Source organism: Rhinoraja longicauda, chromosome 7 (genome assembly GCF_053455715.1).
Source record: "Rhinoraja longicauda isolate Sanriku21f chromosome 7, sRhiLon1.1, whole genome shotgun sequence".
Lineage (NCBI taxonomy): Eukaryota > Metazoa > Chordata > Chondrichthyes > Rajiformes > Arhynchobatidae > Rhinoraja > Rhinoraja longicauda.
In genome coordinates this window covers 42,955,010-42,969,505 of record NC_135959.1, presented here as the reverse complement: position 1 = coordinate 42,969,505, position 14,496 = coordinate 42,955,010, and the positions used below count along the sequence as shown (strand labels likewise).

General features: G+C 38.3%; 1 protein-coding gene across 1 annotated transcript in view; it reads right to left on the bottom strand.

Annotated features, from left to right (window-relative positions):
* Positions 1-14,496, bottom strand: part of flt1 (fms related receptor tyrosine kinase 1) — a 131,545-nt gene that overhangs the window by 95,310 nt on the left and 21,739 nt on the right. The window contains exons 5-7 of the mRNA XM_078402388.1: positions 7,599-7,723; positions 1,318-1,477; positions 366-502 (exon numbers count right to left, since the gene is read on the bottom strand). Coding sequence (XP_078258514.1) covers positions 366-502; positions 1,318-1,477; positions 7,599-7,723 — 422 coding nt within the window. The remainder of the gene's footprint in view (positions 1-365; positions 503-1,317; positions 1,478-7,598; positions 7,724-14,496) is intronic.

The following is a 14,496-nucleotide window of genomic DNA, read 5'->3' as shown; positions in this document are numbered from 1 at the left end:
GATTATTATAGTTACATTCCCCGTTTATTAGGCGAACAGAGGCAATAATGTATTTAGTTTAAATATTCTTGCTATTTTGCATAAATTCAGCACTGTTAATTGTCAATCGATTTTGAGTTTGAACAAATATCACGATGTAAAGATTCAGGAATGTGAAATTAAAGGCAGTGCATATTTTTCTTAATTTCCAGGCTTTCTGCCAATCCAAGTTATTTGTTCATAGATGTGAACTGAAAGTGCAACATATGTCAATGTTTCCTGACGGTTCTGAAGGGCAAGAGAGTGAGACCCATAAACAAAGGCTGAGTTATCATCCAAACTGTCTTTCATGCCTTTGAAGTCTGTATCCTGCTTAATGCACTTACTTTGCCAGGGAAATCCCAGTAAATCTCAACTCTTGAATTCAGTTCTGTGGTCACAGTGCATTTTATAGCGAGCGATCTTCCACTTAGCATCTTGACTGGACTGGTCACATTGAGCTGTACACGTTTGATGCTATTGACTAAATTTTAAACAACAATAAAATAAAATGAATACTGTGGAAAACTCAGACATCATAATACCATGCTTTATAGATGCATCATTCAATATGATATCCAAATTAATTTTAATTCCTTACATAAATTAACTGAATATGAATTAGCCTCATCACATATAATAAAACATATGTGTGCATGAGCTACATTCATGCACAAACATATGCAATATGTTTAACTATTTAAGCAAAAGATTTGCAACATTTTTTGTCCATCTTTCTTCTATTGCTTTTACATCTGTTTTCTCAACTAATGAACTAAAATATATGGAATAGTTCAGTATACAAAGAAAACTCATTGTATTCCCTTTGGAATTAATAAGCCCAACTTTAAAAGTCATTTTATAACATCAGGAAGGAAAAAAAATCACTATTTTTAAATCTCACATTTTCAGGGTATTTTAGAAGAAATAATTCATAAGAACCTGTCATTTTCATCAATATGTTATTTTCACGATTCCATAACAGAATCCGACTTAATGCACAGTTTTGCAGTCTTCCTTTCTGGAATCATGCAAACAGTACATTGGGTTGGAGGAGCTTTATATCACTGACAGCAACTTTAGGATTTTTGCTCAGTGCAATACATGCGTGGAGATCTCAAAATCACTTTCTGCTTCACAGTGCAACGTCAACAAACACTGATCTTATTTTCTTCATTCTTGCACCCCTAACTTGGCATCATATTCGGCACGGACATTGTGTTCCTGTGCTCTATGAAAGCACAATATGATGTATACAAACCAGTTATAACAACCATGAATAAAAGTGCTTCCACATACCTTTCCTATGTGTTAGGTAATAAGAATAAAACGTCTTTCCATTCACAGTGGTTTCACAAGATAGCAGTCCAATAAATTTGAACGAGGGTCTTGGAATAACAAAGCCTTGTTTGCTGTCCCACATGACCTCCTTTCCATCAATTGTAAAGGAAAAATAATTCTGAAAAGACAGGCAGAATTTATGTCAATACAATGAATTATTTAAGGGAGGGAAGCCATTATTATGGTTATTATTGCCTTGAAGAACATGGATAAAAATACTGCTCAAATGTCATGAGTTGCTTTGAAATCAAAAGTCATAATTCGAAACAATACACCAGATTGTTAGCAAGTCGATTCAAACAAACTTCCCATTTAATATTTAATTTACTGCCAATCAATAATATATCCACTTCATTTATCCATATGGAAGTGCTGGGTCCACTGTCATTTGTTATCTGCATTAATGATCTGGATGACAATATAGTCAACATTGTTGGTAAATCTGCAGGTGACACCAAAATTGGTATGGTACGGTAGCGCAGCGGTAGAGTTGCTGCTTTACAGCGAATGCAGCGCCGGAGACACAGGTTCGATCCTGACTACGGGTGCTGCACTGTAAGGAGTTTGTACGTTCTCCCCGTGACCTGCGTGGGTTTTCTCCGAGATCTTCGGTTTCCTCCCACACTCCAAAGACGTACAGGTATGTAGGTTAATTGGCTGGGTAAATGTAAAAATTGTCCCTAGTGGGTGTAGGATAGTGTTAATGTACGGGGATCACTGGGCGGCACGGACTTGGAGGGCCGAAAAGGCCTGTTTCCGGCTGTAGATATATGATATTGAGAACACACTTGGAGTACCGTGTGCAGTTCTGGTCACCAAGATGTAGGAAGGATTTCATTAAATTGGAAAGGGTGCAGAAGAGATTCACCAGAATATCACCTGGGCTTGCAACTTTGAGTTACCGGGCTGGGATATTTTTTGGAATGTAGGAAACTGAATGTGACCTTATTGAGGTGTGGAAGGCATGAGGAGCATGGATAAAGTGAACTCTCACTGTCTTTTTCACAGGATAGGGGATTCTAAAACTATAGGGCATTGACTAAAGGTGAGAGCAGAGAGATTTAAGAGGGACTTCGAGGACTACTTTAAACACTCAGAGGGTAATACTTCTCTGGACTGAGTTGCCAGAGGAAGCTAAAGAAGCAGATATAATTATATCTTCACATTGTGTTCCCTCCATCTCAGTTTGAAAGACATTTTGACAGAGTTATGGATCGAAAGGGTTTGAAGGGCCATGTACTAAATGCAAGTAAATGGGACTAGTTCTGTATGCCAACTTGATCGGCAAGGACAAGGTGGGCCGAATGACCTGTTTCCATGCTGCACAGGTCTATGACTGTAACTGATATTTTACTTGATTTAAATCAGCGCTGGGTGTATTAAAAGGCCGTGATGATTTAAAATACATTAAACACAAATCTAAAATGTTGTTATCTTAGACTAAATTTTATCTACCTAGTATTAGAATTTATTCTTGCATAGAATGAAAAGATTTTTTTAAATGGTGTTTCATTTTACATTTTACTATACAACTTTCTCTTCTATACTATTCTAAACTTGACCAGTTTAGAGCCATACAGCACAAAATATACCTGCAGCCACCACATACATAACACCTTTTTTGCCAATTGAAAACAAATCCCATTTGCCAGCATTCACACTTATCCTTCTGTGCCTTGCCAACTTAAGCACCGGCCTAAATGGATCTTATGATGGAGAGGTGTACTGTCAAGAACACTGGGAGGGTTTCATGGAGCAATTTAAGTTGCCTAATAAGCAGATGATTTACCTGTGGGCTTTGTCAAACCTCATAATAGAGTCTGAGATCTTACTGATCAAAACACATCAAGCACATAATAGTTCCTCTCACGAAGAAATCTATACATCTCGACTCTGTGCAGCTAACCTATAACTAATAAAATGCATTCGTAAGTGCTGATTACAGGGTTGGATATCATATACGGAAAACTCTCAACAACATGAGAACTGTTGTTCTCACTGAAGGAAAATGGATACACGGGGAAAAAAATCCTTCACTTCTGCACCTCATCTTCCTCTTCGCTGTAAGTTACAATTGTGAAGAGTGTGAGTGAAACACATCTGGAAGGACTGCACACATTTTTTCTCCCCTTACCATAGGAAAAGATATAGTAGCATTGGAGGCAGTTGAAAAGAGCTTCACCAAGCTATTTCATGGGATGAGAGGATTGTACAGTTGAGAGAGGCTAAACAAGTTGAATCTGTATTCTTAGGTGTTTATTGATTATGAAGGTGACATAACAGGACAAATGTTTTTACATGGGAGAATATTGAATGGGGGACATAGTTTTAAGATAAAGAACAGTCATTTAAAACCAAGGTACATTGAAATTTCTTCTCCCAAAGGGTGCCGAATGTTGAGCTTTTTGCCCAGAGACTCCTGAAGTAGAAATGATCATAATGAATTGCGGGATGGTCTTGAGGCCTGTTCCTATTTTTTTTAATGTGCTTGTGTCCTTGTGTAAATACTGGTCTATTAGTGGTACAGATACTCCTGTGGATCAGATGGCTATTTAGATTCATCTTAATTTTCAGTCGATGAAAACAATGTCAACAATCTTCAAAAACATTACCACATCTGCCACTATGAGAGAATTGGTTTTGTCAAGCAGGTATATGGAATAACACCCTATAGTACACTACTTCATCTCAAGCAAAGATTAGAAATTCTTCCACACAGGGAAATGTGGTAAAATGGTACTGTGCCAGTTTTATGTTTGGTCCTCTCAACGACAAAACTCCATTACGGTTTAGGCCCTAGGTATCATGTGTGTGACAAAATAGCACTTTGCAGAAAGGCTTGCTTTTGCTAGTTCTATGATGGACTAGGATGAGTAGGCTAATTAACGAGAGGGAGACAGCAAGATCTGGTCTGGTTTGGTTGGCGAGTGAAGGTGAAATGGCAGGAACATCAACAAAAGGATGAAGAGGAGGAGATTATGCATAGTCTTGTGCTATAAGGTGGGTCGGAGAGATGCAGAAGCATTAAGGCACTTGACAGTCGGGATTAGGCAGTGGTGGAAGCAAACAACAAGAAACATGCTAAACCAGAAATCAAAGCAAAATTACTTTAATCAAGAGAGTCATTGACTGAAAAGTCAACTCAATTTTCCTCTCTCCACAGATGATGATTGGCCTGCTGGGTATCTGCACCATTTTCCATCTATAATTTCAGATGTCGAGCATCTTCAATTTTTTTGCTTTGTGCAGACTAAAGCAGGACCTATTAAATAAAATGTGAAAGGCCAGAAATACCTGCGAATAGATCAAGTGAGGTTCATCTCCTTTGCTAATGCTGAGGTTGTTAAAGCCTTCTTCTTTCTGAGCGGCCAGTGATATCGGTAGACCACAAATATGTAAAATTATTTTGTGCAAATGATGTCAAAGTTTTTCTATTCTACTTAATTTAGTTTAGTTTAATTTAGTTTATTGTCACATATACCGAGGTACCGTGAAAAGCGTTTTGTTCCGTGCTAACCAGTCAATGGAAAGACAATACATGATTACAATCGGGCCATCCAGGATAAAGTGAATAACATTTAGTGCAAGATAAAGTCCAGTAAAGTCCGATTAAAGATAGTCCGAGATTCTTTAATGAGGCAGATAGTTGTTCAGGACCGCTCTCTAGTTGTTGGCAGGATGGTTCATCAATGGTTAATCTAAATGTTCATATGTTTATTGGACCTAATTGGACCTAATTTGAATCTACAGAAGAGCACACCGCATGGAAAATAAACACTTATTTGCTTTTAGTGATCAGTCTGAAGAAGGGTCTCGACCTAAAACGTCACCCATTCCTTCTCTCCTGAGATGCTACCTGACCTGCTGAGTTACTCCAGCATTTTGTGAATAAATACCTTCGATTTGTACTAGCATCTGCAGTTATTTTCCTACACTGCTTTTAGTGATGAGATTAATTGAAAGATACAGATGGAAACAGGCCTTTTGGCCCACTGTCCATGCTGACTACCGATCACCTGTTCACACTAGTGATAGGATACCCCACTTTTGCATCCACTCTACATACCAGGGGCAATTTACAGAGGGAAATTAATCAACAAATCGGAACAGCTTAGGAAAGTAGGAAGAAACTGAAGAACCATATGGTCATAGGAAGAAAGTGCCCCATACAGACAGCATTTGAGGTCAGGATCAAACTCAGGTCTTTGGTGCTGTGAGGCAGCAGCTCTACCAGCTGTGTCACCGTCTTAAATAAGTCAGGCAATACACAAAACTTAGCAACATTTTGAAAGAATTTCTAGCTCAGTTATGGAAATTCCATTGGTTGCGCTAGAACAGGCTTTAAAAATCAGTTATTGCAAAATCTACACGTTATTAATCTCGGCAGAAAGCAATCACATTGCGACTCATTATTCTCATAGGAAGAGAGGTAAAAGAATACCAGGATTAAAATAAAGCAAAGATAGACACAAAAAGCTGGAGTAACTCAGCTGGACAGGCAGCCTCTCTGGCGAGAAGAAATGGGCGATGTTTTGGGTCGAGACTCTTCTTAAATAAAGCAAGTCTTCTAGATTATACATTGAAAAGTAAGAGCTTTGATGCAAAAAGGAAAAAACAATGCAAAACAAATGCAAAACCTTTTCAGTCAAATGTCCTACAAGGGTGAGACAAGAGGATGCCTCAAAAAGGATGCAATAAACACAACAATGGCCTATCTCACCAACTTCCTATCAACACAGGATACAGACCTTCTGTCTCAGTTCTCTGTTGCCAACTTAGTTGTTTTATGGAAACTACTACTCGTGGATTATATTGTTTAGTGGGAAATATTTTCTCCATATGACACAGTCTGTGTAATATTCTTTGGAAATATATATGGACAGTCATTTTATTCAACTTTACTTAATATATCCAGGACTGAATAAATGAAATATAGCACCTTATGTTTTTTTGCTGGGTGAATATTTTGCTTCTAATTATTCATTTATTTTCCTCATTATATAAGGATTTTCCTTGAAAATAGCATTTTTGCATTTCTGAATGCAGAACTTTTCCACGGGTTTGAAGAATGGAGTACGATGCTTCATAAATTCAATGTTCTGGCCAATAGTTCTGATTTTTTAGCTTTTAACTTATTTATCTGTATTTTTCTAGGTTTTGTTGAATAATGATTAACTGGGGAACAATATGGGTCTTGACCCAAAACGTCATAATTCCTTCTCTCCAGAGATGCTCTCTTTCCCACTGAGTTACTCCAGCATTTTGAGTCTATCTTCGGTGTAAACCAGCATCTGCAGTTCCTTCATATGCAAATATCAAAATTATGATGACAATAGACAATAGACAATAGACAATAGGTGCAGGAGTAGGCCATTCGGCCCTTCGAACCAGCACCACCATTCAATGTGATCATGGCTGATCATTCTCAATCAGTACCCCGTTCCTGCCTTCTCCCCATATCCGCTATCCTTAAGAGCTCTATCTAGTTCGCTCTTGAATGCATTCAGAGACTTGGCCTCCACTGCCTTTTGAGGCAGTGAATTCCACAGATTTACAACTCTCTGACTGAAAACGTTTTTCCTTATCTCCGTTCTAAATGGATATAGTCTTGATTAAGATGCTATATTTTCCATCAAATCCAATGTTGTGCCCCTCTGAAAATCCTAACTAACATCATTACAATGAGTTCCTGATCATAACTATTCTCTACGAAATGATTTCCCTCACCTTGCATTTCTATCCTTTGCTCAAACTTTTAAATCTTCCTAGTCCTTGATTAATCTATTTAAACTATCTAACCCAATCATGATTTGTATACTTTTAATAAATATTTTAACACTCTTTGCTCCAGGAAAAATAACAATAGTTTAACCCTTTAGAATCATAGGAAATCATGTGTTTTGCTAATCACTCTCTCAGCATGTACTGCTGCTTTCAAAGATATATATGAACATAAACAACCAGTTCTCTATTCCTGTACATGTTCAGAACTATGTCTTTAGCTTATAATATCTCTTTTTCGTTTTGCCAAAGGTAATATTTCACACCTCTCTACATTAAATTTAATTTGACATTTGTCGATCCGTTCCATTAGCCTGTCTACATTTTCTTGCAATCAGCAACTATCATCTTCACTATTTGAACATGTTTAATCTGTTTGATAAATAAGTAATCAAATTTTTGAGCATTGATTGCTGATAGATGTTACCACTATTTGGTAGATATTACATTCTACCTACCAGTTTCAAAGTGACATTGAAATGTGGGGCTGTGATCCTACATGGAATAAGTAGCCTTTGTCCTTCTATCATGTACACAACTTTGGGAACTTCTGTGTATTGCGCAACAAATGGATTGTGTTTATCTGAAAAAAAAACAATATTTGTATTCAGTTAAGATGTGAGAAATCAATTTGATCCCTTTCGTGACACAGAAACACATCAGCTCAAAGTCCACACAAAGCTATTTAACTCAGGTTATAAAAGTCCACCATAATTCTTCCCAACATCAGTCAAAAACAAAGTTGACATTTGATTACATCATTTTTTTTTAAGTGAAAATGGTCACTGTCTTTAAAACAGTACATATTACAAAATATTAATCTTTTAACATATGAAGAGACTGTTCTTTGTTATATTTTGTTCAGCTATATCGGGGACTTTAAGATTCACAAACTTTATACTTGCTTGGTTATGGTTCTGTTAGGGGATATCCATGTTCATTTACACTGCAGTTTCAAATAGGATATGCGCCAGGAATACAACACAATGTATGAAGTTATGGTGTGATGTCATATATTCATAATGCAGTTCCAAATTGCTTTTCCTTTAAACTGCAAGGCCTTTCAACTGTTCAACCTACCAGTAATAGGGTTCTTTTTGCATATCGTCCAAAATTCAAAGGTGCACCAAGCCATAATCAATGCCATGTTGATATATTCTGATAAGTAATCTAATTGCAGAATATATAATTTAATATTTTAGGATGTAGTTATTCTACAAATGTTGATTAGAGTAAAATGAGGATAATCACCCTGAATTATATTGATGGGCATAAACAGTTTAAAAAGAAAACAATAAGGAAACAATAAAAAATGTAACTGTGCTTAGTATTGTGTGCAGATCTTAGCTCACTGGCGGATTTTTTAGTTGAACTTTTACTATCAGCTGGAAACTTTCATCTATCTCATTTGTGTATCCCCTTTCTTTTAACATCTTTACCTTGCAGCTCCAGCCACACATTCTCCCACTTCAGCCACTGTCAAAGAATGCTTCCAGTTTTTTCCCTTCGAAGCTTCCTCTTTTTGCTTCGCTTTAATTTTGTTTGCAACACAGCCTTGTGCTACTTCCACAGACATTTAGTTTAGTTTAGTTTTAGTTTATTTTGGAGATACAGCGTGGAAAAGGGCCCTTCGCTCCACCGAATCCACGTCGACCATTGATCAGACAATTTTACAGAAGCCAATTAACCTACAAACCTGCACGTCTTTGGAATGGGGGAGAAAACCAGAGCACCCAGAGAAAGCCAAACAGACAATATCCACAGTCAGGATCAAACCCGTGCCTCTGGTGCAACTCAAAAGCTGCGCTACTATGCCACTAATTTCTTTAGGACCATTAATGTCTCCACAAATAGAAGTTGTTTTTATACTTGGCTTTATACAGCAGTTTCATACGCAACTCACAAACTCATATAAAAACTAACATTATTAGTTGTATTAAAAAGGGCAATTTAATTGCATCATGTGCAAATGCAAAATTCTTAACCCAACCAGAAGCTCTTCATCCCAGAGTTGTGGCAACTTAAACGATGCAATGGCAATACCCCTCAAAGTCACATGAGCCCAACATTTGACTCTCAGTGGATTTAATAACATACCAACTGAATATTCCCAACTTTGTCTTACCGACTTATTCCCTAGCCGTATCTGTGTATTTTAAGTAAAGCGCTTCTATTGTCTGTGATTCCGCACAAAGTAAAAAGCCAGAAGGAAAAAGATACCCTGAGGACCACTTAATCAGATGAAAGCCTGGATTTGTTTTCTTTACGTTAGAGGAAAGTTGCATTCTTAAATATTTTTTAAAGTGTTATTTTGTTATATAATACACACCCTCAAAACCATTAGTAGGGAGCCAAAGTAATGACTCCCTTGTGGACTATTCAAAATTGGCACAAAATGATTAAAGATTATTACCGTGTGGCTTCCTGAGACTCACCATCTCATTGTGAAGATCGTTCAAAGTGTTAGGAAGAGGTATTGGGGGCATTCCTACAGGCAGACATACTGTCACCAGTCATTGAAGCCAACACAGTGCCCTAGGGACTGCCCTTTTAACCTCAACGCCATCATTACTAAAAACTGAAGCAGGAAGCGACAGACCTACATAATACTGCAATTCTACTTTGAGGTGTTTATTTTTTAAATTAAAGATATTAAATTAAGCATAGTTTGTAGATAGAAGCAATTCGAAGCTAACAAATTAAAGTACTGAGAGATAATTTACAATTAGAAGTAATTTATCTTTTTTAATTTGTGACGGTTTTGAAATTCAAATAGTGATATCCTAAATTTGCAAGGTCATGATTTAATCCCCAATTACCAACAGATTAGCGGTGGAGGAGTGGCAATAGGTCTTAATGATCCAGGTAAGACTATGGATCAGACAATGTTCACGAATTTGGTAAAAGGTTTTAACAAAAGGAGTGAAACAGAAAGATTTAAACATGAAGATGAAAATTTATAGTGTAGAACGGCCAAGAGCAGATTTAGGTCTGTGCACACAGGTATGATAGGGGAGCTGGAAAACAGACAACAGAGGTCTGGAGGAGTTCAAGTTTATGGTGAGTGGAAACTTGAGGCGTAGTCACAGATCTTTGGGTGGCACAGTGGCGCAGCCGTAGATTTGCTGCCTTACAGTGCCAAAGGTTGATGTTCGATCCTTACAACAGGTGCTGTCTGCATGGAGTTTGTACATTCTTACTGTGACCGCGCTGGTTTTCTCTGGATGCGCGGTTTCCTCCACATTCCAAAGACGCAGGTTTGTAGGTTAATTGGCTTCTATAACTTATCCCTCATGTGCAGGATAGAACTAATGTAAAGGTCATCACTGGTTGCCACGGACTTGGTGGACCAGAGAGCCAGTTTCCATGCTGAATCTCTAAACTAAATTAAACTAAACTAAATTGGTAACACTGAGAGTTTCCATAGCAGATGAGGAGGAATTTCTTTAGCCAGAGAGTGGTGAATCTGCACCACAAACAGTGGTGGAGGCCAAGTCATTGGATATTTTTGAAGCAGAGATTGATAGGTTCTTAATTAGTAAAGATATCAAAGGTTACAGGGAAAAGGCAGGGGAATGGGGGTTTGAGGAGAAAATAGATCGGCCATGATCGAATGCTAAAGCAGACTCGATGGACCAAATGGCCTAATTTAGGCTCCTATGTCTTATGACCTATGAGTGGAAGGAGGTGTTGAGGACAGAGGCGCAAAATGGATGTAGATATCAATTCGAGGTGACTTTTAAAACATTCGATTAAACAATGTGAAAAATGTGGATAGGCACAAAATGGTAGAGTAACTCAGCGGGTCAGGCAGCATCTCTGGAGAAATGGAATAGGTGACATTTCGGGTCAGACTTCATCAGACTGTAAATTGTGTAACTTGTGGATTTCTGCATTGGGATTTGGAAACTTTTTAATGAAACATATTATATATGTTTTTTTGTTAATAATGATAAAACTTCTGCACATCACAACCTGTAATATATTGCATGATTATTTATTTTCATATTAATAGATTGGTCACCAAATTCTGTCTTTTCATAATTCATATATAGTTCAAAAATTGCACTGTGTAAGAGTTGAATATTAATTGATTACTTAGGAAGGAAGCAATTTAAATAAACAAAACCCAAATGAAGTTCCAGGTATGATTCAGATCTGAACTCAATATTACAAAGATGTAAATTAGTTAACCATCTGAAGAGTAGGACAGACCACCTTTCCAGGATTGTGGAGACAATATTTGGAATTGTTAAAATATGAGCAAAAATGTTGTTGTAGATTGCAGAGAATTGTATTGTCTTTGTCTGTGAAAGGAGAAATGATTTATAAAAGTATATGGCTGATAAGAAAAGCAATGTTCAAAAGCAGGAGTCAAAATTAAAGGTGTTTTAAGGCATCATACATATTTTCCTGCAGAACAAACTAAAATGTGCATTTTAAACCTGAGAAAAAGACAAAATAGTGGTCCTCATGGAGCTAATTTGGGAAATTGACTAAAGACAATGTCCTGCCACAGGAAACAATACAGAACCATTCTAATTCTAATACTTTTGCAATCTGTTTCCTAAATAGTGAGATACACTGAAAACGCCAGAGGAGTTATTTTTTAGCTTAAGATTGTATTCAATGCATTTGTAACAAAGTACTGGGGTAACTTGGTGGGTCAGGAAGCAGTTACTCTGAGCATAACTCAGTACTTTGTGTTATGCTGCTTGACCCGCTGAGTTATTCCAGCACTATGTAGAGAAGTTCAAGATTCCTGTATCTGCAGTTCCTTGTGTCTTCAATGTATTTACATGTATCCAGGGCCGTCTTAACGCATGGGCCTGATGGGCACTTGCCCGGGGGGCCACGAGCATAGGGGCCCCATGCTGATCTGTGTATGTTAAGTGACTTGCAATAAATAAATACTACTTTAAAAATGTAGGTTCAATAAGTGCTTTTTTCGCAACATTTTCAGTCCCTAACTGCTTCTCACAGCGATCTGTAAGTGCTTTTCGCAACAATGTAGCACCCTGTCCATCGCTAAGTGCTTTTCGGTAAGTGCTTTTCGCCGGCACGGCAGGGGGGGGCTGGTAGGGAAAGGGGAGTGGGGGGGAGAGTAACGGTAGGGGCCCCAGTACACTGCTTTGCCCGGGGGCCCATAATGCTGCAAAAACGGCCCTGCATGTATCTAACTCATGCATGCTGGCATCATTGTAGTATACATCAATTGTGACCCTCACAAGAAACCTTGTAGATATACTCGACATATTTTTTTATTTCATTCATTCTCAAGATTAAGTGTCAGTAACAGATTTTGTATTCATTGTATAACTGTTTCTGCCTTCTTGCTTTATAACACTGGGCATTATTTTGAATAATGCTGATTTCCAGATTTCCACAGTGTGAAAAAGTTGTCTCTTAGGTTCCTATTAAATCTTTCCCTTCACACCTTAACCCTAGGTCCTCTGGTTTTGATTTCCCTATCCTGGGAAAAAGACTGTCCATTCACCCTATCTATTCCCCTCATGATTTTACAAACCTCAAGAAGATCACCCCTCAGCCTCCTGTAGTCCAAGAAATAATGGCCTAGCCTGCCGAACGTCCCCCTATAGCTCAGGACCTCAAATCCTGTCAACATCCTCATAAATTTTCTCTGCACTCTTTCTAGCTTAATAGTATTTTTCCTATAGCAAAGTGACCAAGAAAATGATAAAAAAAAGTATTACACAAAGTTATAAAATAGCAGCAACTTTTTAAAAAAACATTGCAAAACAAAAGAATTAAAAGTATTGTATATGAATGCGCGAAGTATAAGAAGTAAAGTAGATGAGCTTGAGGCTCAGTTAGAGATTGGTAGATTTGACATTGTGGGGATTACAGAGATGTGGCTGCAGGAGGATCGGGCCTGGGAACTATATATTCAGGGTTATACATCCTATAGAAAGGACAGGCAGAAGCAGTGGGGTAGCTCTGTTGGTGAGGGACGAAATTCAGTCCCTTGCGAGGGGTGACATAGGGACTGACGAAGTAGAGTTACTGTGGATAGAGTTGAGGAATTGTAAAGTAAGAAGATACTAATTGGAGTTATCTACAGACCCCCAAATAGTAGCCCGGATGTAGGGTGTAAGTTGCAGCAGGAGTTAAAACTGGCATGTAACAAAGGTAATGCCACTGTGGTGATGGGGGATTTCAATATGCAGGTAGACTGGGAAAATCAGGTTGGTTCTGGACCCCAAGAAAGAGAGTTTGTAGAGTGCCTCCGAGATGGATTCTCAGAGTAGCTTGTAATGGAGCCTACCAGAGAAAAGGCAATTCTGGATTTAGTGTTGTCCAATGAACCAGATTTGATAAGAGAACTCGAGGCAAAGGAACCGCTTGGAGGTAGTGATCATAATATGATTGGTTTTAATCTGCAATTTGAGAGTGAGAAGGTTAAATCAGAAGTGTCAGTGTTGCAGTTTAAGAAAGGGGACTATGAAGGCATGAGAGAGGAGCTGGCCAAGGTCGACTGGAAAGGGATCCTAGCAGGAATGACGGTGGAACAGCAATGGCAGGAATTTCTGGGCATAATCCTGAAGACGCAAGATCATTTCATTCCAAAGAGGAAGAAAGGTTCTAAGGAGAGTAGGAGGCAACCGTGGCTGACAAGGGAAGTTAGGGATGGAATAAAACTAAAAGAAAAGATGTATAACACAGCAAAGAGTAGCGGGAAGCCAGAGTGTTAGGAAACTTTCATAGGACAACAGAAGGTAACAAAACGGGCAATATGGGCTGAAAAGATGAAGTATGAGGGGAAGCTGGCCAAGAATATAAAGAAGGACAGTAAAAGCTTCTTTAGATAAGTTAAGAGAAAAAGAGTGGCAAATTCAAATGTGGGTCCCTTGAAGGCAGACATGGGTGAAATTATTATGGGTAACAAGGAAATGGCAGAAGAGTTGAACAGGTACTTTGGATCTGTCTTCACTAAGGAAGACACAAACAATCTCCCAGATGTACTAGAGGACAGAGGATCTAGGGGGGTAGAGGAACTGAAAGAAATTTGCATTAGGCGAGAAATAGTATTGGGTAGACTGATGGGACTGAAGGTTGATAAATCCCCAGGGCCTGATGGTCTGCATCCCAGGGTACTCAGGGCGGTGGCTCTAGAAATAGTGGACGCATTGGTGATCATTTTCCAATGTTCAATAGATTCAGGATCAGTTCCTGTGGATTGGAGGATAGCTAATGTTATCCCACTTTTCAAAAAAGGAGCGAGAGAGAAAATGGGGAATTACAGACTAGTTAGCCTGACGGTGGGGAAGATGCTGGAGTCAATTATTAAAGAGGTAATAACAGTGCATTTGGATAGCAGTAAAAGGATAATCCAAG